Source organism: Furipterus horrens, unplaced genomic scaffold, assembly GCF_987537825.1.
Source record: "Furipterus horrens unplaced genomic scaffold, mFurHor1.1.pri manual_scaffold_4, whole genome shotgun sequence".
Classification (NCBI taxonomy): domain Eukaryota; kingdom Metazoa; phylum Chordata; class Mammalia; order Chiroptera; family Furipteridae; genus Furipterus; species Furipterus horrens.
The window spans coordinates 48,126,312-48,153,783 of NW_028327174.1; the positions used below are offsets into that span (position 1 = coordinate 48,126,312).

General features: G+C 37.1%; 1 protein-coding gene across 4 annotated transcripts in view; it reads right to left on the reverse strand.

Annotated features, from left to right (window-relative positions):
* Positions 1-11,773: 11,773 nt before the first annotated feature.
* Positions 11,774-27,472, reverse strand: part of SLC38A4 (solute carrier family 38 member 4) — a 70,093-nt gene continuing 54,394 nt past the window's right edge. For all 4 annotated transcript variants that reach the window (XM_090273050.1, XM_090273049.1, XM_090273047.1 and 1 more), the window contains 7 exons: positions 26,407-26,679; positions 26,195-26,274; positions 24,806-24,906; positions 22,975-23,099; positions 17,123-17,267; positions 15,453-15,550; positions 11,774-13,988 (listed from right to left, as the gene is read on the reverse strand). In XM_090273050.1, the coding sequence (XP_090129176.1) occupies positions 13,887-13,988; positions 15,453-15,550; positions 17,123-17,267; positions 22,975-23,099; positions 24,806-24,906; positions 26,195-26,274; positions 26,407-26,679 (924 nt within the window). In that variant the 3' untranslated portion in view covers positions 11,774-13,886. The remainder of the gene's footprint in view (positions 13,989-15,452; positions 15,551-17,122; positions 17,268-22,974; positions 23,100-24,805; positions 24,907-26,194; positions 26,275-26,406; positions 26,680-27,472) is intronic.

The window sequence follows — 27,472 nt, forward strand, 5'->3', positions numbered from 1 at the left end:
ATGAATCAACAAAAATAGATCTCAAGAAATTATATTGAGTAAGAAAAAGGAAGTTATAGATTACCATATAAGCTTACACTTAAAAATGGCACAAATCAATGTTATATTTTTATTTATGATATAAAAATATAGAAAAAAGGATACACAGAGAATATGAAAGTAGAAGCTTCCATGTATCTTAAGTGCCCAGAACTGGCGTTAGGTCATTTCAACAACATTCTGTTGGTCCAAGGAAGTCTCAAGGCCAGCCCAGATTTCAGGGGACTTCCCTCTTGGTGGGAAGCATGGCCAGCATGTGGCAGTGTATGGTGGTGAATTACGGTGCCCATCTTTGGAGAGGATCTACTTATTCTCTTTTCCCTACTTTAAGTAGTTAACATCCTCCAGCTCTTGGCTCCTTTACTCTTCCCTTGATCTCCATCAAAGCTAGATTTTAAGAAGATTTTATAAGATTCTTTTACTTTAATTGTGAACTTGAAACAAAATAAGCCCTTCTAGTGGAAAATTTACATTTTATATATCTCTCTCAGATTGTGGCAAGAAATGATTTATCTCTCTTAAGGCAAGTTCAGGCATTATCAAGAGGGAAAAGTGCTTTAAAGAGTTTTGCTTTTGAGTCACACCTCATGGTTTTCTAAGTGCATCTCCTCATTCACCTTCTTGAGAGCTGGCTGGGGATAAAAGGGTGATATCACCCTGGAGGGACTGAGTTCTCCAGTCACAGATGCTGCCCAGAGCTTGGCTCTGAGCTTCTGGAAGGTGTTCATTGTTACCTGAAACAGAAATGTCCTGTAACCACTTTCCCATGGCTCTCTGGGCACAGCTAGTTACTGGTTGTGTCAGATATCAAATAGAAGAGGGACAACAAGAAGTCATCTAGTCATCTATTCAAACATATGTGTTGGGATCAATGTAGTTGGATACTATATAAGACACTAGGGCTTCCAGAAGTGAACAAGACAGGCAGGGTCTGCCTTCACAGAGCTTATAATTTCATGAGATACGTAGACAAGGAGAAAACAAGAGTAATATGTGTTAAGTACAAATAAAGGAAAACTATAAGGTGCTATGGGAAGACTGCAGAGGGATCTAAACAGTGGTGTTCTGGTAAGTGTTTAACAACTGGCTCTACCAAAAAGAAAAAACAAAGCAAATGCCCCTCCTGCATTTGTAGTGTTTGTCAATTTCCACCATCTAAAGACTCCAACATATTTTAAGCTATCAACATTATGCCACTGATGGAGTTATAAAGAGGTGTTTTGTACTGATTAGCAGATCTTGAAAGCCAGTACAAGACAGTCGCAGTACTCCATGGGATCTAAACAAGTTGGGGTAGGAAGAGAGGAATGTCAAAGGTCAGGTAGGCTTTCTGGAGGTAGGACCTTCTAAGGTGAGAACTGAAGGATAAAAAACAATGAGCCAGATGAAGCGGGTCACAGAGAAGCATTCCATATAGAGGGAACAGCATGCATCAAGGCCTGAAAGGTGAGAGAGGACGTGGCACACTAGGAGAATTACAGAAGATCAGTGTGACTCGAGGCCATAGTGCTGAGTGGTATGTATGTGTGGTCAGGGAGGGAAGGGGCATGTGTGCATGTGTTGTGTGCAGTGTGGTGTGTATACATTCATGGTATGGTGTGTACATGCATGCATGTGTATATGTGCAGGTGTACATTTGGGTGTTGTGGGGCAAGTATATGGGTACATGACAGTAAGTTAGGTGTGTGTGTGTGTGCATGTGTGTGTGTGTGTGTGTGTGTGTGTCTTGCCTCAAACTGCCAAAATGAAATACCATAGACTGGCTTAAAAAGTAGACATTTATTTTTTATAGTTTCTGGAAGTTGGGAAGTCAAAGTGCCTGCAAATTTGGTATCTAGTGAGGGCTCTCTTCTGGGTTTGCAGAGGGCTGCCTTCTTGATGAGTCCTCAGATGTAAGAGAAAGAGAAAGAGCCCTGCTCTCTTTCTTCTCTTATAAGGGCATTAATTTCTTTATGATGAATGAGATCATCCCCATGACCTCATGTAGTATAAGTTCTGACAATTGTTTTATCTTTTTCTGTTTTGTAATGCAAGTGGCTGACTTAAAAGTTGACTGCAGAGGCATCTATTTCAAAGAGGTGTCCACTTCTAAGACAACTATCTCAAACACGCAGCCAGACACACAAAAAGAGCCAGGCCACCTCCCCCCCATTGAGGACCCTTTGTTTTAGAGATCTTTGTTTATTTCAGTAAGTGTCCATGTGGAGTACGTTTTTTCTCTTCCAATGCTTTAAATTCTGACTCTTAATGTTTTTAATTCACCAATATAAAGTGATCTCACAAAACCTTAGTCCCCAACCCTTGACCCCAATAAAAGCAGAACACTGGGCCCATGTTCTCTCTTCCTTTTTCTCTCTGTCTCTCTGTCTCTGTCTCTCTCTCTTTCTCTCTCTCTCTCCCCTTCATCCCTGCCACCTCACTGTGTGGCCCCAAGTGGGCTATGTAATTTCCAGGTATTATGAGTTATAAACCTTTATTCTTTTCAAAGTTTCCTGGTGGTTACTGCTGAAGGACATCTTGCAATCATAATAAGAACCACAAGGGCTGGTCCAGCCACTACTTTGCTTATTGATAGGCTGAGACCAATACAAAACATGTCAGCTAAAGCTAATCACCTCCCAAAGGTCTTACCTCCAAATACCTTCAAATTGGGAGTTAGTGTTTCAACGTATGCATTTGGCAGGGACACAGATATTCAGTCCACAGCAGTGTGTGTGTCTTACTGATGACGGAGACATGGGCCTGGGGTGCGGAGAGTTGTATAAACCAGGAAGTTACATCCCGGCTCTCGACTGTAACACGAGGTTCTGCCCAAACTGTGGGGCAGTCTGTCTTTCAGGGTGATTTTGATAATATTACAAGAACTAGCAATTTTCCAACTTTTCCTTCATAAATTTTCCTCTAGCTGAAGGCTCCTTTGTAGAGTCAGAGGGTCCCAAGGGAAGATCCAGTTCAGTTCAGTTGTGTTTTCTGTGGGTGCGGTTTTCCCAAATCTCCTGGCAGGGAGAGGTAACTACCCTGCAGGCCTTCAAATCTCAGTTCTCAAACTTTAACTCTCCCATCAGTAGAGTAGAAGATGGAAGTAAAATAATTTAATTTAGCTAACTCTTATTCTAAATTAATAGTTTAAATTTTTAAGTAAAGCTCTAGTAAACAGTGTTTCATTTCATAGCATTATTAAATAGAAAATGATCCATGGGATAAGCATCCATTATAGCTATATAATTATTTGCCTACATAGTCTATCTTGTCCTTTCATTTTCTTGCACAGCAAGGTGAGGACTAGTGTCATCCTAGCAGCTATACCCTTTCCAACAACGTCCACTGGTGGATGACCATGTTTTGTACGTTTAGAAAAAAGAGATGAATGCAAGCAGCATTGTCCTTCTTTAAATTGCTGAGTTAGCATAAGCTGAAAGAAATGCTGATTATACTTCTGGGAACAGAGGTTTGGGCTTCAGATCAGGTTTAGATAGTCCCTTATTCACCAAGTACAACTTGGTGAGTTTCCAAAATTTTAAGTTAAAAAGCTGACGATATGGAAGAAATATGCCCATCACTTTATGGAGAATAGTCAAGTTTTCCTCTTTGAGATGATAAAATCAGGAAGCTGGCTATAAAGTAATCAATCCCAAGTAACTTATTCACAAAAAGTCCTGAGAAAATGGTCCATGACCTTGCGCCAGGGGAAGCTGGGTTAGGTTCAGCAGGGAAGAATTGGGTTTCTGTTTTTCTCCCTGCAGGCCGGTGGAAAAACCCCAGCTTAGTGACTCCTAAACATAATGTCAGTCTAAGAGTGAAGGTTGCTGCCCAGGAGCCTATTGCTAGAACTGCGCACTGCCCTGGCCAGGCTTGGAACTTGTGAGACCAGGAGGCCAATTGCAGTGTGGTAAAATTTTGCTATTACTCCTTGATTCCTGGGGCCTCTATGTCCCTTCAGTAAAATGGATATATGTTCTTCCTGTGAGTCTCCTATGCTAATCAATTAAACTAAAATCAGACTAATTTGGAAAAAGATTAGATTGCAGTGAATTCATGTTTTATTTGGTTACCTTCTGCGACCCTCCTTTGGTCTCGCCTGGGCCACTCATTCCCACCTCCAACACACACACACACACACACACACACACACACACACACACACACACTTCCACCCTAGAGTTACCGTGGCACATGGTGATGGTTACCATACCATTTTATACTACTGTGCACAGAAACCCTAGAAAAAATAAACCCCATATCCTTTTGACCACAGAAGGCTCAGGTCTTTTATTTTTTTACAAAAAGCATACTTTATTAAATTTAATATTTTTTTCTTTTAAGATACACCATTATGTTGTACACCTTCAGAAGAGGAAAACTGCTGCCAATTAAAACAAGACACAATGCTTTCTTTTTTCTTTTTCTTTTTGTCAGTCTTGCTAGAGTTTTATCAATTTTGTTTTCCAAAGAACCAGCTATTACTTCATTGATTTTTTTCTTTTGTTTTCCTATTTTCTGTTTCATTGATATATGCTCTTATCTTCATTAACTTTTTCTTCTGCTTGCTTTGGGTTTATTTTGTTTTCCTTTTTCTAGTTGCTTTCTTTTTTAAAATATTTTATTTATTTTTAGAGAGAGGGAAAAATGGGAGAAAGAGAAGGGGAGAAACATCAATGTGAGACAGAAACACCAGTCGGTTGCCTCTCACATGCGCTCTGACCAGGGACCTGACCCACAACCAGGAATCAAACCAGTAACATTTCACTTTGCGGGATGATGCCCAATCAACTGAGCCTCTCCAGTCAGGGCTTCTTTTTCTAGTTTCTTAATATAAGGATTTAAATTATTGATCCGAGACTTTTCCTCTTTTCTAATGTAAGCATTTAGTGCTATAAATTTACCTCTCAGCACTGTATTAAATTCACCCTACATATTTTGATTTTTTTTTCATTTTTATACAGGTCTATGTTTTTAAAATTTTCTTTTGATAGTTCTTTTTATCCTTTTTCTGTGACCTATGGATTATATAGAATTATGTTGTTTAAATTCCATGCCTTTCTACTACTGATTCCTAGTTGATTCCATCATAGTCAGAAAACTTACTCTGTATGATTTCAGTTCTCTTAAATTTGTTGAGGTTTATTTTATGGCTCAGGATATGGTCTATCTTGGTGAACGTTCCATGGGTGCTTTAAAAATAACTGTCTGTTCTGCTTCTGGTGGTGGAGTATGCTGTATGTATCAATTAGAATCACTTGATTGTGTTGTTCAGATATTTCACATCTTTGCTGATTGTCTGTCTAGTAGTTCTATCAGTTTCTGAGTGATGAGTGCAGAAGTCTGTAAGTATAATTGTGAATTCATCTTTCTCCTTCAGCTCTGTCAGGTTTTCTTCAAGTATTTTGAGGCTGTGCCCTTTGGTGTGTGCATACTTAACATTAGTATGGCTTTCTGCTGGATTGATCCTTTTATTGTTATGTACTTAAGAGGGTTATCTCTTTGTTTCTAATAATTTTTTCTCTGAAGTCTACTTTATCAAATATGAATACAGCCACTCCTGTTTTTCTATTGTTTTTTGCATGTATATCTTTTTCATCCTTTTACTTTCCAACTACCTATGTCATTGAATTTTAAGTAAGTTTCTTGCAGTCAGTATATAGTTGGGTCATAATTTTTATTCATTTTTCCAATCTCTGTTTTTTAACTGATGTACTTACATATTTACATTAAAGTGATTATTGATATATTATTTCTTAAGTCTGCCACTCTATTATTTGTTTTCTCTTTATATTTTCTGGTTTTCATTTCTCAACTGCCAGTGGGTTTCTTAAACATTTTTGAGAAATTCATCTTTATTTATATAAAGCGTGTTTAAGTGTATCTCTGTACATAGTTTTTATAGTGGTTACTCTTGAGTATTATAGCATACATATGTGATTTAGTCTATTGGTATCAACATTTTACCACCTTGAGCAAATTGTAAAAAACCTCACTTTTATTTAGGTCCCTTTTCCCTTCCCTACTTAAAAAATGTATTGCCTTGATACAAATGGCATTCTAACTTTAGTTTCAATCAGGAAATATATTTATAAAACTCATGAAGAAAATGATAGTCTATTGTATATATCCGTATTTCTGGACTTTGTTTATTTGTTTGCTTCTTTTTTCCTGATGCTCCAATATTTGTTTTTTTATTATTTACTTTCTGTTCAAAGATTGTTCTTTAGTCAATCTTTAAGGACAGATCTGTAACAATTCCTTTAGTTTTTTTCTTTCTCTAGAAATGTTATTTCCCCTTCATTCCTAAAGAATAGTTTTGCTGGATATAAATTTTCAGTTGACAATGCTTTCCTCTCGTTACTTGAAAAATGTGCCACTTCTGTCTCATCTCCACGTGTTTTGCTAAGGAATCCTCTGACAGCTGAATTAGTGTTCCCCTATAGGCAACATGTTGTTTCTCTTAGAATGTTTCAAGTGTTTTACTTGTCTTTAGTTTTCAGAAGTTTATTACTTAGTAAGGATTTCTTTGGATTTATTTCTTTAAGATTCACTAAATTCTTTAAATACGTAGCTTGGTGACTTTCACCAAATTTTGAAAGTTTTCAGCCATTATTTCCTCAAATGATCTAGTAGTTCTAATTGCTTTTTCCTTTCCTTCTGGGACTTTGACTTCTTACTTTTTTTCCCCACAAGTCCACAGCCCTTTCTCTCCCCTTTTCCCTTCCCCAAGCTCTTTCTTTCCCCTAGTCTCTCCTCCCTGTTGTTCAGATTAAGTGAATTCTATTGATTTTTACTCAAGTGCACTGATTCTATCCCCCATCATCTCCATTTTACTACTGAGGATATCCAATGAATTTTCTTTAAATTTTCAGTCGATTTTTTTCTAAAACGTTAGGGTTTTTTTCTGCTGACGTGGTCTATTTTTTCATTTGTTTAAAGAGAATTTGTAATTGATCATTGAAGCATTTTTACAATGGCTGTTTTAAAATCCTTATCAGATAGTTTGAATATCTGGTTTGTCACAATGTTAGCATCAGTTAATTATCTTTTCTTAGTCCAGTTGTAATTTTTCGGTTCTTGGGATGTTGGGTAATTTTCAATTGTGTACCAGACTTTCTATTTAAATCTTTCATTGTAGCAAGCAGTCACTCTGTCTAAGGTTGGCACACAGGTCCTGGTCTACTTTGTGGCTATAGTACTAATTACAGCTTAATTTTAAGAATCATTGTTATTTTACTTGGTCTGTTTAGTTTACATGGTTCTGCTGCGGCTTCTACTGATCCTTGCTGGTGCTAATTGTAGGATAATAAAATGGGTTCTTTTAAGTCAGCAATTGTGTGGTAATTTGTTATAACAGAAGAAGGAATCTAATATAGAGTTTGTGGAAATTATATGTATATATGTGTTTGAGGAAATGTGTGAGGTAGTAGGTCAATAAGAATAATCATGTTTCCCTGCACACTGCTCACTCTGCTTCTCCCTATCCTTGCCTGATAACTCTGATGTGTCCTTTAGGATTCAGTTTGGGGGGCATCTGCTGCCAGAAATCTCTGACTACTCATCTCTCCCCAAGGCTGACTTGGGCACTCCCCTTAGAGGTGCCATTGAATCCTGAGTAAATAATATAGCATTTTCCATTTTATATTTTAACTGTCTGTATATATGTTCCCCATTGTCTCGATTGTGAGCAGACTACTCTTTGTTCTTGTGTGCAGGGCAGTATCTGGCAAATGGACTTCACTGAATCAATGTTTATCTATTAAATTACTCAATCTGAGTGGCAAGGCAGAGTATTCCTCAGAAGCATTTGACTTATCTACTCATTTTCAAGACCAAGCTACAAAAATCATTACTGCAAGCTATTCTTTGTAGCTCTCTGATGATCCCTTATTTATGACTATTACTAAGCATTTGTACTAGGGATATGACTGCTGTAAGGACCTTCTGATATTTCCAATGATCCCAAGCTAAATGATTGCATTATACAAAAATTATTCCAACAAAAATGAGGAAACTAAACCTCAATAAAATTTACTGACTTCCTCATATCATGGATCTGAGACTCAAATCCTTGTCTACTGGCTATACTACACTGTTTTTTTCAACAAAGCATTCCTTTCTCTTCCAGCCCCACCTCTGGCTAGGGCAGTGGTTCTCAACCTTCCTAATGCCACAACTCTTTAATACAGTTTCTCATATTGTGGTGACCCCCAACCATAAAATTATTTTCATTGCTACTTTATAACTGTAATTTTGCTACTGTTATGAATCATAAAGTAAATATCTGATATGCAGGATGTATTTTCATTGTTACAAATTGAACATAATTAAAGCATAGTGATTAATCACAAAAACAATACGTAATTATACATGTGTTTTCCGATGGTCTTAGGCGACTGCTGTGAAAGAGTCGTTTGACCCCCAAAGGGGTTGTGACCCACAGATTGAGAACCGCTGGGCTAGGGTCTGCTCTGACCTTTCTTCTTCTGCTTCAGTCATTGTTGACAATTCCCTAATTGTGAATTGCACTTCCAACCAATTTTGCCTTTAGACTCAGCTGAAAATATGAAAATATATAGGAATTGGCAGCATGCTTTATTTCTTTTTCCAGAAAATATAAATTAGCAGAAAACATTTCTCTTCCTTAAGTTTTTTTCTAACTATAAAAGGAATATATATTCTTTGTAGAAAATTTAAAAAGTAGCAAATGTATGAAGATGAAAACTGATATCACTCATTATTTTGCTGTGTATAAGTATCTACTTCCCCATTCAATTTTATTGGGAAATAATTGACATACATCACTGTATACATTCAAGGTATACGGGCATAATTTGATTGACATACATTGTGAAATGATTACAATAGGTTCAACTAACATCCATCCTCTCTTATAGATACAATAAAAAGAAAAGACAGACATCTACTTTTAATGTTTTAGGTCTATTTCCTTTATTCCTATTCCTATTTTTCTATTCCATGCATTTTTAATAAGTGAAATGAGGTAAGAAAGCATTTACTCTTTTTTTCACCTAATATTATATCACAGATTTTTATTTCATTAGTGATTATTCAAAAACATTTTATTCCAGCCTATGAAGATACTAGAATTTATTTAATCATTTCACAATTTTGGACATTTGCAGTATTTTCAAGTTGTAACCTGTTATATGCTGGAAGAATACATTAGTACATAAAAGTCAAATCACTTTCCTGATTATTTCCTAAGACTAGATTCTCAGAAAAGAAATTAGTGGATCGAAGAACATGAACATTATATTTCAGTTTCCTATTGCTAGCAGCTTAAAACAGCACTTACTCACTGTCTCACAGATCTGTATGTCCGAAGTCCCACTGGCTCAGCAGCCAGTACTCTGCTTAGGGTATTGGCTGTCCCCACTAATCTACTCAGGTTTCTCAAACCATAAATCAGGGTGTTGGTGCCCTGGGCTCCTATTTGGAGGCTCAGGAGAAGAATCATCTTGGCTCATTTCAGTTATTGGCAGAATCCATTTTCTTCTCACTGTTTCCATATAGTCTCCTTCATCCTCAAGGCAGTAATGGCTGGTGAAGTCCCTCTCGTACTTTGAATCTTTCTAAATTCAGCTGAAGAAAGTTCTCAGATTATATTATTGAGGATAATTATATCCTCAGATATAATTATATCTGTGAAGTCCAGTTTCCTATGTAAAGTAACATATTCTCAGGTTCTAGGGATTCTGGTGTGAACATCTCATGGGGGGACATTCTGCCTGACATTTTTAGGAATCTTTGTAAGTACTGCGGGAATACTGTTCAGATAAACTGAGCCAATATTTCTGCCAGCAGCAGTGAAGGGGTGTGCTCAGCTCCCACACTCACTTTCATGTCTTTGCCTCACAGTGAGGTCACACTTCAAGAACATTCATTAGCCAACCATTTTTCTTCTGTGATTTCATGTCCGTTACCCACTCTTCTGTTAGACTCTTAGTGTTTCCTTTACTGATTTTTATGATCTCTTCATACATTAAAGATATATTGGCCTTCTTTTGTAGTAGCTACTTTAAAAAAGTTATTTATTCTTTAAGGTACAGGATTATTTGTTACTGTTGTGCAGTTATGCGCATTCCTCATTGCTTTTGTGATTTCTTCCATTGTGTTCTGCGCTCAGAGAAAACTATCATGTAGTTCTTCTTGAAATGTCTACAGGTTATGTTTTGACTTTCATATTGAAGTTTTTCATTTTGATGTGTGATATGAAGGGAGTCTCTAAACTTATTTCATTTTTCAATCAGTTTCTTAAATACTGTTTGTTAAATAATTAATGCAAAATTTTTATTGGGAACAGTCACGAGGGTGCATGCTGCAGACGCAAAGGCTGTACATATTGCTTCTGCACATGAACCAAATGCACAGCCAAGAGAAAATGGGAGAACTTCCAATCTGGTAAATAAGACCCAAGCGAAGTAATTTCTCCTGTTTCAATTATATGGGTTTGTAACAAGGGCTGAGAAAACTAATAAAGTGGATGACAAGTAGCCAATAAGGGTGTTTGATATCCTGTCTGTGTAGTACTAGGTCTCAACCAAGATTCAAAGTGATTTAGAAAAAGTTGTTTTTAATCAAATATCTGTATAAAACAAGAGCTAGATTAGCATGCATTAATAAGCTAACAACAAGGCAAAAAAAAAGTTTCTTACCCTCTAAATTTGAAAATATAAACATTAATTATGACAATACCATTCCAATTAATCTTATGCTAGTAAGACAGGAATGGCAGAACTTCAAGCCATAACAGTCTGGCCCCAGAAAGCTATAATTAAGACACCTTTAGGAAAATGAATAGGTGTGACATATACCGAGAAAATATATTTGTAATCTAACAAAGGACATATATCCAGAATATATAAAGAACTCTGACAAATCCACAATAAAAAGACAACTTAATTTTAAAAATAAACAAAATAGTGTCGCTGGTTCGATTCCCAGTCAGGGCACATTGCTAGGTTGCACGTCAGGTCCCCAGTTGGGGGCGCGAGTGAGAGGCAACCACACACACACAAAAAAATTAAATTAAAAAATAAACAAAATATTCAAACACACACTTTATAAATTATAAAGAGACGTGAGTGGGCACGGAACACATACGTGTTTCCAACACTTGTTATCAGGGAAATGAAAATGAAAATCACAATGAGATATCATTTCACACCCACTTGAAAGGCTATAAAGTACAAAATACAATGCCAAACATGGAGCAGCTGGAACTTGTATATATTACTGGGGAAAATGAAAATGGTAGAATCACTTTGGAGAACTATGTGGAAATATCTTAGAAAGTTTAGCATACACTTACCATATGACCCATCACTCCCACTAGTAGTCCATTTCTATCTAATCCGCAACACTCACATGTTGCTTTCCTTTCTCCCAAATCTTCCATGTTTTAATTTTACTATTCTCATGCTTCTTTTTAGTCCCTCTCTTTCCATCTCAAATAAATTATTTCTAATTAACCATGAAGAGACTCATTTCTCCATATTTATTCTAGGAGGTGTATATGTGATGACATAAAGATGATTTAGGATTAGCTGTGTAATTTGCCTAAATAAGATAGCAACTAATTTTCACAGCTATGGATGTTAGTTATATGTCAAGAGTAACAATGAAAATAGAACCTACACCAGTATAAGGAAGACAATATTTAGATTTAAATTGTTTTCTCATATAGATAATTCATAGTCTTCAACAATAGAAAGAAAATCACATCATAGTCATTTGAAAAGTTCATTTATTATATACTAATATACACTTTCTGTAATAAAAAAGCTTCCCAATACATTGAACCATCTTATAAATGAAATAAGAAAATAAAATTTTCATCTGTTTATAAATGGGGTTAAATTAACCAGCACAAGATACATACGTATGTCTGCCCTGCAGTCTATGTGAAATCCTCCTGAAAATGGCCTCGAGAAAGAATAGTGCTTTATTATTTGGCACTGCTATATTTCTCTTGAATGTTTATACAATTACACATGTTGATATTTTCAAGTTAGTCATTTTAAATGTGAAGCATTCAAAATATATACAGATTTTACAGTTTTCCATTTTTTGGATTAACCTTTGATATTTACATTTAAATACATTCAGATTAAACATTTTTTAACACTCGGAAAATACCTTTTCCACTTGCCATCTCTTTAGATGAATGAAAATATATCTTAAAATGCTATCTGGCAATTTTTTTTCCAATAATAGTAACTTAAAAGTTATGATAGTTTCTAGTAATGCTCAATTTCCATAACAAAGTGCACCATTTTACATATCGCGCCACTAGAAAATAATACATAACACAAACACATACTGTCTTAAAGCACATTGCAGAAAAACAACTGAAATATGATTTAATATTATCATACTTATATGATACTTATATTTCATACTTGGCTTTACTAAAATATAAAATATATAACAAATATTCTTGCTACTGATTTGGAAAAATAAAGTGGCAAACTCCATTTCATGTATGTTGTATAAGTGAGCAAGAATAATAGTTTGCTTGTCTTTGTAGTGTTAGCACTGTTATTTTCATGGAGAACCACTCAACATTATATTACATGGCAACTGAATGTCAGCAAACACATGTGTAAGATAAAATGAACTAAATGCTATTTTAGGTATGCTAAATTAAATGAACATTAGTATTAGTAATTATTTGCAAATAAGAACTTATTTTCTTATAGATGATTATGATGCTATTGTAAACATTAAAGAGCATTACTGAACTATATGTAACTGGGATTTCAAATTTAAAATATACTCAATAAACAGATACATACAAATTGATTTTTGAGTCCATCAACTTAATTCCCTGCCCCCACCCCAAGTAATATAAATGTTTTGACTGTAATGAGAGAAAAACTACATGCGTAAAAAATAAAAATCAAATGTACCATACATTAAAATTCTGATGACTATAGACTAAGATTATATACATAAACACACAGCAATCACAGTTTCCTGCACTTAATGTTTATCAAATACAAATGTATCAATACTGGGTAGTGTACCTCCACATAAATTGTGGCCTTCTAAAAATTCTGAATGAGGATGGAAGACGAGAGGGAGAGCATTGTTCAATGATAAAAGTATGACAAGAGGACTAGGCAAAACATTAAAAAGCAAATGCCTCCAGAACAGGCAGTTTAGCTATAAGCATTACTTTTGTTTTTGCTCTATAATTTAAATAAAACCCCTCTCTTAACATTTACCAAAATATCTAAATGAAGAAGTCACTAATTCAATGTCACAGACAGAATGGGCAAAATATTCTTTTACTGTTGAGAAGATATTCCAGCATGGTGTCTGATCATTCATGTACCTTACAGGAACAGTTCATAAGACATGCCTTTTGCTTTTGTTATTAAATAGACCCAGAGTATTTGGTGCAAGATTAGGGAAAGGCATTAAGTGGTGATAGCTTTGCCACCAGGGCATTTTGTCTGATGATCTGAGAATACGAGTATTTGGTACTTTGGGAAGGGGAAGTGGATGGGGACAGGAATTATCCGATGACCATGATACTCAGCTACCCATATTCTTCTTCTTGTAGAACAGCAAAAATACATCATCTTATTCTCCTCTTGCAAAACCTGGGTAGAAATGTGCACCACAGATTTTAAACACATAAACAGCCATCCTTGACAAAAGTGATGATTTTCTCATCTGAAGGTGCCTGGTGATGTTACTAGCAAACGTCTTTGGAATCTTCTTGTTATTTCCTATGAATAAGATTCCAATCATTGGGGCAAAATCACTCACATGTCCTTTGGAGCATAATTTGCAACCACTTCCAGTAGAAAAAGAAAGTATTTTTCTTTGGGTTAGTGATGACTGGATTTGGGGGGATTGTAAATCCAGTCAGTTATGATGAGTGCCATGCTTCCACTCATGAAGATGATGCCAACCACAAGGAAAATCAAAGCCTGCAAGTCAAAGAGAACTTGTTAGGTACCACATAAACAGTAAATTTTTTACCCAAGCCAGCAATCTGATTTGCATATTGAATTGTATTATTCTTATAGCTCAGATATGCTTGCCTAGCAGTTCAGTTGATTTAGAACCCTAGTTGGAGAAAGAGGGTGAATACACTGGAGAGATTTAACTCAAACGTTCAAAATACAGCAATGGTTCAAGGATGTGGTACATGAAAAGGACGGAATACCCTGTGATCATTAAAAAACCAACTAACAGAAGACAATTTAATGACCTAGGGAGAGCTCACAACGTTTAGGTGAAAAAGGGTAGGTCATAAAAGAGTAGCATGTAGGATATAATCAAAATTTATAAAGCAAACAAATAAAAATACAATCCTAATATATGTTGCATATCCCTTGGGGGGAGAAAAACAAAGTGTGTGTATGTGTGTAATAGAATGTTTTAGAATTTTAACACTAGAAACAGCCTTATATAGTACAGCACAGATCAACCTCCTGATTCTATATATGAAGGAAGCAGCCACTAATTTTTTTTTCAGTAGAAAGAATCTAGGACATAATTTTACTGAGTTTTACACCTGATAAAACTGAAAATGGATATCTCAAACAGGATGACTGACTTGCCAAGATCACATTGTTATAAAAGTCCAAGAAAGATAGACTACCTTGAGTAGAAATTTGGGGGTGAGAGGAAGGGAGGAGTTTTTGATACCAAACTGTCCGAAATGTCTGAACAACCCAGAGGTGAATGATTCCCAGGCAAAATTCAGGGTAATTCATGTAAGAGGGCCTCTTCAAGTCTTAATATAAGACTCTATTAAGCAGTCACTGATAATATTCAATTATTGGAAAAATAATTTTTTCTAGTATATTTTTCTGTAGTTTTATTATGGAAAAGAAATACATATTCTCCAGTTTAACAAAATTATATTTTATATCTAAAGAGGTTAACTGGAAAACAAATGCTTCCATTCTGGACCTCAGCCCACACCAGAGGAAGATAAGCAACTAAGGGGGAAAAAAAGCAACGTCTTTTCTTTTGGCCTCACAGACATAATGAATATGTCCAAAATGTTTAAGTTATTTTATAACACAGCTAGGGAGCCTAATTCCTTTTTGCATAATTTATTGTAGATAGGGCAGCAAAGGCTGAGTGGTACAAACTGGTATACATGTTGCCTGTGAGGAAACTCCATTAACCTTTGACAGGTAGAAGAACTCAACACAAGATACTTGATATTTGAACAGAATAAATACGGGAATTAACTGAGTGTCAGAAATCCACCTCCTCTTGCTCTCCACCAGAGAATTCCAGCGCATCTTTGATTTTTCATTCTTGTTCATCAATTTTGTTTTGTTTTTGTTTTTGTTTTTTAGCCATGTGTATCTTCTGGCTTATTCTAAGTAGTCAAAGAATAACTTATAATGGGGGAAATTGCAAGCCTTACTTACCCCAATCTTTTGGGGTGACCGAAGAGGTTCTTTCTTGACAAGTTTAAGGTAAAAAGCTGCCGGGAGAATGAAAATCAGCATAGTGGCGGAAGAAGCCCCTGGGGAGAGAAACACAGGACAGGTCAGTGTCTTACAAAAAAGGTCTGACTCAGCAAGGCCGAGATGGAGGGCCTGCACTTTAAAGACACCAAATCCAAAGCTACCCTAATCTTAGCGCTAAAAGCACTATAAGATCCTGTTTGTTGCTTGTTCAAAGAAGATATGTTTACAAAGATAATTAAAATGTACCTAATATCATAGCTGCATACTAAGTATACATAACTTATCGGCAGCCGTCCGTCTCGAGAGACGATGGTGTAGCTTCTTAAGAGTCTATCTGCACCGCCGAGAATGGCTGTGCAGTCCGACTCGGGAGTGACACGGTATCTGTCTCCTCCCGTGTTGAATCGACATCTTGCGATGTCGCTGGAGTGTCCTCTCCAGTGAAGCTGAAGCTACAGAGCCTGGGCAGGGTGATATGGAGGGTCTGCTGTTGCCCATGCAGCAGACCCCCCCCTCTCTTCGCAACTGAAGGATCCAAGGGAAAGACGGAGTCAATACAGCTTGGCTTCAGGTGCGCCGCAGGAGTTGCCGGTGTTGACTACAACGTCAAACCGCCTTAGGGACTCCGGCTCCGGATTTTCTGTCGGGGTTTACTCCCTTAGCCTTTCCCCTGAAGAGGTATGCCGCAAGGCAGCGGAGGTTTTTTGGAATCAGAGTTTTCCTTCTCTGTAACAGGAAATTAGTAATACTATAAATACCTATTAAGGAGGCTGAATTTATCACACTCTTCCTATCTCCTTCTGACTTTTCAAGTTGCTTACACCTAATTTTTAGAAGTTTTATATGGTATTGTATTTTAAACTGGAGTAATCCCTCAAATCATCAGAATAAAGAAATTAATTATGTTAACAGGCCACACAGTAAAGGGAAATAATATGCTCTGCAAAATCAATCTCCTCTTCCTCCAAAGGTATCCTTAATGCTCAGCTAATACTCACAGACCTGAGAGAGAATTCCATGAGTAAAATCTGTCTTTCTTACTTTTCGATGAAGATTTAAGACCTAAATGCACATCCTGGGTCTACTCCATATGACTTGATTTCTATGGGGCTCAGTTTCCTCATCTGTCAGAAAAGGTAGCTGGACTAGATGACCTATATGATAGCTTTAGCACTAACATTTTCTGATCCTGTGAACAACTTCCAGTGTCACCTGGGAGGGAGGGAAGATGACAGCTGGAGCCCCAATGGACTCACAGGAATCCCATGAGCCTGAGGCAGACGGGGATCCTTGACTTCCCAGCAGAGACTCCCTGTCTGCCATTTAAGGAGCTCAACTCCACTAATTAAAAAGGTGAAAGGATTAAGAAGTACAAATTGGAAGTTACAAAACAGTCACAGGGATGTAAACTATAGCACAAGGAATAGAGTCAGTAATATTGTAATAACTATGCACAGTGCCAGGTGAATATTAGAAAAATTGGGGGACCACTTTGTACAGTATATGATTGTCTAACCACAATGCTATACCCCTGAAACTAATACAAAATAATATCAAATGTCAACTATAATTGAAAAATAAAACTTAAAAAAAAGTAGATGGTAAAACAAAGCCTTTCTGAAACTTACCTATGAATCCAAAGATGTATTTTATAGTTGGCACAAGGATAACCAAAATATTATTAAGTGCAAGAAGTGTGGCTGCAATCAGGAAATGTCTTATCCAGCTGAAGGGTCTTCCGGGAAATAACAATGTGGTCACTGATGTACGAATCTGCAACAAGAAAGTTCAATGGCAAGGTCACTGCTTTGTTTTCAACTTTATTATTTCAAATATTCTCATTGTTCTGGAGCATTTTTTTTAATTGAATTTACTGGGGTGACATTGGTTCACAAAGTCATACAGGTTTCAAGTGTACAACTCAATAAACATCATGTGCACCAGCATGTGCCCATTGCCCCAAGCAAAGTCTCCTTCTGTCTCCATTTTCCCCCACTTTGCCCAACTCCACATGCCCTCACCCCTCTTTCCCTCTGGCTATCACCATACCAGACGGTTGTCTGTGTCTCTGCGTTACGTATATGCTTTTCGGTTCATCCCTTCACCTTCTTTCACCTGCCTCTAACAGCTATTAGTCTGTTCCATGTGTCTATGCCTCTGTTTCTGTTTTGTTTGTCAGTTTATTTTGTTCATTAGAGTCCACATATAAGTGAGATCATATTGTCTTTCCCTGACTGGCTTGTTTCACTTAGCATAATAATCTGCTCGGGAGCATTTTCTTTGTTTCTCCTTTTTCTCCCAGAAAAGATCTTGATGCTGATTTTATTTTAGATTTTTTTTATTCTGGTAAAATACACATAAAATTCACTATTTTTAAGTGTACAGTTCAGTGGTATTAAGTAAATTCAAACTGTTGTGCAACTTTGATGCTGATTTTTTATGTTATTTTTCCTTGGTGATATATTTATCTTGTGCTCACTTTCTCAGCTTTCATAATTTTTTCTTAAAAATACTCTCAATCAGAAAGAGATAAAATAATATATAAAAGGTATAATTAATTCAGAGAAATATTAAAACCCTTGTTGATTTATGATTATGTCTCATCAGACTGGATCACATATGAAGAGGGAACACTGAATTGATTTGCATGGGATTGCAGATGGAATTTATAAATCTGGGCTTAACTTAATTTTGCATTGTACTTAACTTTTTTCCACCTGACATACGATGCTCTCTTGGTGTTTACTCCTTTCTCTTTCTCCTTTTACTGCCCCACCCCCAATTATAGATTATAAATGCACAAAAGGCAAGGATCTAATAATGTTAACATTCCTCTGCTTTTCTAGCTTAGAGTCTTGCACACAGCAGGCACTCAATAAATGTTGAATTAAATTAAACAGAATGTGTCCTTCCCCTCCCTTCAGGATCCTTGACAGATTTCAGCTCTATTTTAACAACTGAAATAAGTAGGTGAAGGGTCAAGAGAGGCTCCTTTTGCAGCAGCGGCTCAAGTTACTCTGATGTAACTGGATAAAAAGGTCCTTGTGAATAGAGGGAGTGCCAGTCATGTTTGAACAACTTAACAAAGTTGAACATACTCATATCTTTGGGATCATTTAGAAGACCCTTTTGACTTAGTGGAATTAGTCTATTGCCTTTTCAATAAGTGAGCACTTCAGTTAAGCTAGGACTTCACACTTTTAGAAATGCTGGGATTGATTTTCACTTTAAAATTTTACTTCTGAAGTCTCTTGTGGCATGGAGATGGGAATTTACTTAAAAGAGAGAAAATGTAAAACTAGTATTTTTAAACACATGCGTGAATGACGAAAACTTCGAACTGAATTGCTTGCAGCTCCTAATGTGACATTCCATTCATACCACTCCACCAAAAATTAAAGCCATCTGTTCAGTTTTAAAAGGCAATTTCACTTCCAGAATGGCAAACCACATAGTCTCTGGAAATGGTTTAAGGGAGACTTTGTAAGGAATTTTAAAAATTGGATTAACAAAAATTATGAACGTTATTGAGAAAAGGACTGAAGAAAGCAAATACCTTGATTTTGTTTTCCCCAGCAGACTATAAATTCTACATTATGTCCTACAATTAGTGCTTATTTAATATTGTCCAACTGGTCTAATTAGTAGGCTTAAAATATGCTTTCTATAGCACATACATAGTACTTAAGGATTTATTTGTCTGAAGGTGCTAAGTTTATGGAATAAATAACTTGAATTTTCAGGCAGAGGTCAAATCTATGTGCTTTTTAGTCCTTTGTTAAAATAATGCACTTAATAAGCTGAGTTAGAAGCAATCCTGAATGTACAACATAAATGCCTTCTTCAGGTCATGTGCTCCCAGAAAGATGAAGGTTTAGTCCAATGATGTAGGAGACAGAAAGTTTACAAGAATAATGGTTGGAGTAAATGGTGAATGCTTGCTCCTCATAGTAAATAAGGAATAACAAGACCCTAAACAGAACTGAAGATAGAGTTGCCAATGCATCCCTGAAGAGGGCAACAGGGGAACAGGGAGACAGCAGGCTGCTGGTGATGATGGTAGGTGGAGGTAGAAAAGAATAGCAGGAAACTTGCTGGTCATTCCATGTTAAAATGCTGCGGTGAGAAGTGAGCCTGGGACCAAAAGATCCTCAGCAATTCTGTTTACCTATGTCAGGATAGAGGTCACTCGGGCTAATTACCCACAAAGCACTGCCTGCTGTTCTGCTTATCTAAGTGCCCTTTTCTCTACAGACACAAACTGAAAAGAACCTAGAAATGTGGGTCAGATGCTGCGGGGAGTGAAGGGAGTCCCCAGCAACAGCCATGGCTTTTGACTCAGAATGATTCCAGGAAAGTTCTGTGCAGCTCTAAAGAAAGTGTTCTGAACAAGAGCGTCTTAGGAGGTGCTATTTTTTGATATGGAGACCTAATGTGAAAGTCAGAAATGCGGTTGGAGAGTAGAAAGGGGAAGCCTTGGGTCTGAATTCTTTAAAGGGGGGGGGGGATAAATCACAGTTTTACTTTGTAGGATTGCTTAGGACAATACCTATGGATCACAATTTTATCCCAGTTTTCAAAGCAACGCCTGCCATATTTCTATGCCTGTAGGTATCTACATACACTTCAAAACAGGAGCTCTGAGGGCAACACACATGAAAAGAACAATTTTACTATCGTAAAATGAAATAGAAGTAACTAGAGAACTTGAGACATGATCTCTTTTTTTGTAAGCTGTGGCAGGTGGAATTTGAGTCTCTGGGTTTATTTAATAAAACTGTTAGGATTACTTGTTTTTCTGTTTTTCAAGGTACTGTGAGAATTTTACTACCTAAAGGGAAGCATAGGTAATATGGCATTGTTAGTCCTTGGGGAGGAGGTGCCGACTGATAATAGCCACCCCTACCTCATATCACCTCCCTGCTATGACTAAGGAAGAGAAAAGAAACGTTAGACTGGAGTCTTAATTCACTTCATGTACTCCTTCGTTCAACAAACATTTCAAGCTGACACAATGTGCCTTTTACTAAGAAGGATGAAACTAACCTAACAGGAGAAAAGAAATGTTAATCAAAACAAACAAATGAAAACATCCAACCATCCAACAGCAACAAAACCCTTCTCATATCTTCCTGGGCTTCTAGGAAAAAGATCCCAGTTATATATTGAAATGAGGAGAATACAAACAACAACAACAACAACAAAATAATAAATAAATGTAAAATTGACATGTCTTAATCCAGATTATGTTTTATTTGCTTATTTGTTTCATTTGTATGGGGATATCAAGGTAAAGTAAATAAACTTCTTATTGATTAAGAGTCTCTTGATACAAAGAAACCTGTCAGGAGAACCATGCTGTGACTCAGCATTTGACACATTGAAAATCTTGGCTCTAAAATTGTAAGAAACAAACAAAAACACCACTAACAACTTTTCTGTCACTTTGGGGGGAAAGTGTCTGAATGTAGCTTTGTGGCACTGACTGGGACAAGGAGGTCGGACCTGCTTCTATGCCATCCATTGCATCCACAGAGGCTCCATTCATTCTGCCCAGATCCTCACCCAAACTGGAATTCATGACAAATGTCAGCAAGGGGAATGGTCTATGCTTTTGCTGGAAAAGGGAGTTTGTACATCTCAAGAAAAGGCAAGGTTCATCTGGAGACAGTTTTTCGTAGCAAACTTTGCTGAGACTGTCCTACGCCAGTCACTGTGTACATGCCTAACCTCCAGGGAATTAGAACCCAGAGAAAGGTGGACAAGTATACAGATCATTTCAATGTAGCACTATAAGGGCAAAATAGAATTACATGCACAATGTTTTGTAAAAGCTAGGGTTGGGTAATGAAGGATAACAGTTTGTTGTTTTTCTGAAATTTGTTTGTAATGGTCTATTTTGGTTCTAAAGGACATCCAATGGGAGATATTTCGAACCTACTGCAGCTCCTGATGGTTGGATTTATACCAGTGCCTTATCCATTACAGAGGGGAAGAATGTCTATGGGGGTGTCAAGACTGTTGATGTCAAGATGGAAAGGCCATCAGTAAACAAAGAGTTGGCTTGTACTTTCCACTGTCACAATCCAGCCATCAGTGTCATGCTTGGAGCACTGCATTAGTTTAACTGTTACCGACCAAGTCTGTTAATCTCCTGACACCACAACTTGAAAACACTGTATTTAGGGCTTATGAATAAAGCAATACAGAAGCACACACCAGACTTTTTTTATAAAATGCTTTGATTGAACAATGATGTACCCACTGTGTACCAAAATTTAGTTAGCGATGTCTTTACATACAGAAAGAAGAACTCCCAATATTCTTTTCCTAGTGATGTCGTTTGCTTAGAAATGCTACCCTATAATACACTTTCTGTCTACAGCTGTCTTCTCCCTGTACCCGCCATGGAGCTGATTTTAGGCTAACGCTGTGTGCATGTATTTAAAATACTTTCAGATATAGGAGAGGCAAGACATTATTTAACAGTAAATAGTAGCCAACATAGTAATAAGGATCTGATTTCATGCACTCATGAAAAAGGAATGTGCCAAAAAAATATTTCAGGACACAAACTACATTTAAAGTGACCACAGAGTCATTATATAAGTAATCCTCATATGCTTGGCCCTGTATGGAACATTCCGTACAGGACAGTGCTGGTTACTGTGTCACTTATTTTTTCACCTAAAATGAATGAGTAAATTCAGTGTTTATGAAAGGAGAAGAGTTGGCAGGAGAGTGCAGACTTATGTTTATCCATAGGTGGTAGTTTTAACTCATGCAGCCCAAATCTCCACAACCAGCCCTGCTCTCTGATCCCAGAAAAACTGACGTCAATGGCAAATGCCTGGAAAGGGCAATGCATTGAGGACATGTGTCAATTTGGGAGGCAGTAGGAAAGATATATGATGGATAATATAACTTTTTAAAGAAATTAGGTTTGGGGATGTAATTTACTTAACATGAATCCCCTTTTCATTAATCTTCAAGGAGTTAAATAAGGCAACTTTTGGATATTACTGTTGCACAATAAACTGGGGGGGAAATGAAATACGTTCAAAACTAGGGTGAAAATGTAATATGACTTGCAAGTTATTGTGGTTTTGGCTTTCAAGTTTCAAAAGTTACATGAACTCCTACTCATTTCTACTAATCCACAAGATAGAAGCTCAAGTTCTGTTCTTTGAATTTGAATTTAAAAATAAATTTCAGCCTCAATAAGGCTGGAAAATAAATAAAAATATATTTCATGTTTTTTCCCTACACTTTGGAACTACTTAATGTCAAAAAATACTTGCTCTTTCCACATATTAAACAGTCAATTTTAAGTGGCTCTAAAAAGCTATATAAAAATAATAATGTCCTCAGGCATGGCAATTGCACACTCACATTAAAATTAAGTCAATGTCAAGTCAGAACATACGCACTAATCTATGGAGTCAAGAAGGAGTCTTTCATCAAAGCTCCATGTACTTACTGGGAACAGGACGATGGGCACAGTTAATGTTACTGCCACAAGGACTGCCAGGCGTACCATGAGGAGTGGGGTGTCAAAGGTATACACTTTGATATAAGCATGAAGTAATTCATCTTCAACTTCTCCTACAGAGAGGAAGAATAGAGAGAGTTCATTTGCTGTTGTCAAGTCAATACTGGTTACCTATGTCACCTTTCTATAGAGGGAACATAGTACAGTAGAAAAAACCCATGTCTGAGAATCCAGACACTTCTGTTTTTACCATGTCTCTGAGCTTATTAGCTGTGTGACCATTGAAAAAAGGGGTCCTGAAGCTTGTAAGTTAAAGAAGCTAATATGAAATTTCTGGGGGACTTCTCTAGCTCATTTGCATGATGATAAATCTATCTCTATTCTACAAAAACATCACAAACAGACAATAGACTGACATGCTCTGGTTGAAGGCATGGAGAGTCCAAGCCCCACCAGTTGTCCCTCACCTCCTGTCAACCCCCTCCGGCCCCCACCTTCCCAGCCAGCCTTGAGGCAGCTTCTCCTAAGCCAGTATGGAAACCCTAGGGAAAATGATCGCTAACATTTTTTCAAGCTCAACAGTTATGACTCCATGACAAGACTGATACACATACATTTGGGCTTTTTCAAGTTTTTGCTCATCTTATGAAACTCAGAGTCAGTTTAAGGAACATCCAAGGATGAGTTAGTATGATTTTTACAAGGTCTCCCAATGAATATTGCTCTAAGATTAAGAAGCTGCACTCCTGGATAACACATTCATTCAAAACCTAAGGCACAAAGAGATGCTGATAGAATCAGATGTAGTCTGATTTTTCCCACTACTCCCTTCAAAATCAGACAAAGGTGGATAAAAAAATACCTTCAATGGTATTGACCTGACTTTCATTAACTCAAAATCACTAAGGAGTTAATGCCCAATCTAAAGCAAGTACTTGTTTAATAGCAAATATTAGTCAAATTGAATAAACTCAATGAAATGATGATTCTGCCCACCCCAGTCTTTTCCTCCCCAGCATGTCTTGCAATCAGTTTAATTTTTCAAGTCATTTGGAAGAACACAAAAAGTTAAGTTTGTACAAAAAGGATATTTATATTGATCACATTGATTAGTGTGAACAAATGCTATCAGTTCCATGTTTGACTCCCTGAAATTTGTCTACAAGACCATGCTTCCTGGAAGGGAATAACAGTCCTACTCCTTTTTGTGTCCTGTTAAGATGCCATAGAGGAAATGTTTTAGGCTAATGTGGCCATAGTCACATTTTGTTTTCATAGTACATTCTCAGATTGAAGGGAATTCTGTCATGTAATCTTCTGTCTTTAGGAAACCATTCACTGTAACAGAACAGAATGGGATGAGAAGAAAAAAATTGCCTAATGCTCCAAGCCCTCAAATTCAACTTGAGTGGTAAATAAGAAGCAGGTTCCAACTCAGTAAGGTTGTATGTTTTCTGTCATTTGCTTGGTAGTGTTACAACATGCAATTGGATTCACTCGCATTGCTTCTAGCCTGAGATGGACTAGGGAGTCAAGCCAAAGAAATATCATCAATCCCAGAAGGAAAACAATTAAATTTGAGAGATCTTTTAAATGAAATATGTGTGGATTTACAAATTGTTGGAACCTGCCAGCCAAACTGGTTCAGATCCCATTTTCTCATGTCAAGTAACATAGCTAAGAGAGCATGTTAACCGAGTACTTGTGTCTACAGTTCATGCTGCTTGAGAGGGTAACTAAAAGAATGACACCTTCCTGGGTTCATGGATAGTCCAAATAGGATTTGCAAAAAGAGCATGACTTTGACAAAGTGACCTACCATAAAAGGTTAGGTAGCCAAAGAGGGCAGCAAGCAGGTACATGATGAGCATCCCCGTGATGGAAATATTTGACACTGTTTGCATCTTCCTCCGAGACCGACTGAAAAGAAGAAGAATGCTGAGTTTTGGTTTTTTTAATTTATGAACAGATCTCTTTTTACAATTAAAATAAGGAAATAAAAGAATGTATGTTTGTGCTACTCATTATAAAACCTCATTTCTGGTGCAGAAGCATAACTTATTTTAAATTTGTCTTTGAGTGTTGTGAAAGATTTGTTTCCATTTTTCTAAAACATTACTCCTTCAGTCTTCCACTTCCCTAGGAGAGGACCAGTTTATTTTGTGTTGATAAGTAAACTTGTCTATTGAGTATTTAAAGCTGTAATTAATATGAAAGCCTTAATATTTCATAGTGAGGTGGGTTAAATGAGGACAAGTACCTACTAGAATAAGCAAGGCCCTACTTCCAGGAGTTGTAATATTATTACCAGGAGGCTTGAAATTTTTACCTGGACAACTTCTAGAAACCATTCTAGAAGGCACCCAGTGGCTACAAGTCAATTGTCAGGCCTCTAGAGTAACTGCTACATGTGATTTTCCAAGTAAATCAAAGTCATCCAAATAATTAAAAATTCCAAAAATGTTTTATGAGGCAAATCAGAATGTATAGGGAAAGTTATTGCTATTTGGTGAAAATGAAGACTGAGATTGTTGATGTCTGTGTTAAAGAAGTTGAAAATTATGATACAACATTGTCCCTTAAGGGTAGAGAGGGAAGCTGCTATAGTGGGCTCAGATCCATCTCATCCTCAAGTAGATGCCAAACAACCTCAAAGGGAAAAGAGTATTAATGATTCATAGAATATCAGCAGGAGAAACACGATTAGCTAGCCAGGGTCTCCATCGTACAGATAAGACCGTGAGGTTACATACTGGCACATCTTTGTGGTGAATGTCTTTTAGACAAGAGTTAGGGACTGTCCACAAGTGATATCAGTGGCTTAGTAAGGTTAGCCTAACCATAATTATTGGCCTTTATGAGTGTGATAATTTCCAGTTCAGGTGGCATCACTTCTTCCCATCAAAATTCAAAATTCAAACTCTCCATGCCTGCCAAAATCCTTACAGCCATTGGCTCCTCCTCTCCCTCCCCTGAAGCCCTCGCCTGGACTGTTAGGATGGAGGAACAGAAGAGAAGGAAGCAGACAAGGTAGTGCAGTGAGGGGTCTGATTCACACCTTTTTTGGTTAAAGCACAGTACTAAAGAGTGGTTATAGCACAAACTTTCTCTGAAGAAAGCTATAAACCATGCTTCTGAATGAAGCACCTTTGGACATAGGAGCCCATTTTCAAAGCAAATTAGAATGCTAAAAAGATGGCTGCCTTACCCTTTCAGTTCACTGTAGATGGGAAGGACTTCGGGGTGGCATACAAAAGCAAATGCTAGGATAGGAATTGCATAGGCCGTCTGCAAAGCAAAGACAACACCACATATTTAGTATTCCAATGCAGATGGCAATCCCAGACCATCTCAGCTTCTGAAATAAAAACTCAAGGGCCACACTGCTAGGCTCATTAGGGGCCCAGGCCTCACACTTACCCGGGAGTTGAATACAAAGTATTTGGGTTGACACTTCTCGCTGTGTGCTTCATACTCTACTCCACTGCCATGAAGAGAGCCCTTGGCCTGGTTCTCATCTAGCCCTGCAGGATTCTGGTGGGTGTAATCCATCATGAAGTTCACACCACTACTTTCAGAGTTGTTGGGTAACATTACCATGTGCATTGCAAGTGTATTGTTGAATGTCAGATTTCCAACATTGTGATCCAGAATGGGCAGAGGGCAGGGTATTTGAAATTTCTTGTAAATCACCTAGACACAGTTGGTAAAAATGTTTTAAAAGGTTAGCCTTTTGAGGTAAACAATGAAATGAAATTCCATATGTGTGCCTTATGGGATGAAGGTGAGGGGTCTCTGCTAAGGATTCCTTTTAGACTAATGGACAATGGAGACTCCCTCTAGCCTCTGTCCTAAGGAAAGAGTTGGAACTATGGTTGGCAGCCCTGCCCCTTAGAATCAACAGGACAGTATTTTGCATGAGTCCATCATAAGCTTCATTCATACTTTTCCATGAGAAAGATGATTATTTCCTTGCTCTATTTCATCTTTTATTTCTTCAAACTAATAATAACATAGGTTATTAAAAATTCCCCTCTCCTTCTTTACCTCTTTGGAGAAATGCTTTATAAAACATGGCATCCAGATATTATGAGAAATTCCCTTTTGGTAGGGATTGGATGGAGGTGAGATTTCTTCTTTGATCCCACTGTGGTTGCGGTCTCTTTATGGGTAGAATATGTAGGAGAAGATGGCTGATTCATGGGAAATGGCTAATTCTATAGCTTACTTATTTTTCTTCTGAGACTCTTATCATCTTCTTTCTCCACCTTTCTAAATACTGGGTTATTGTCATGTTCCTGTCTGAAGTGTTCTTTTTGTCCAAATATATATTGTCTGCCTAAAACATACTATTAGCAATGGTCTTGACATTTTAACTCAACTATTTTTAAACTCATGATTGTTCTTTTCTCAGTCCAAATAAGAATACAAAAAAAAAAAATGCTTGTGATGCAAGAACTATTTCATGCTAGTGAAGTGGCTGAAC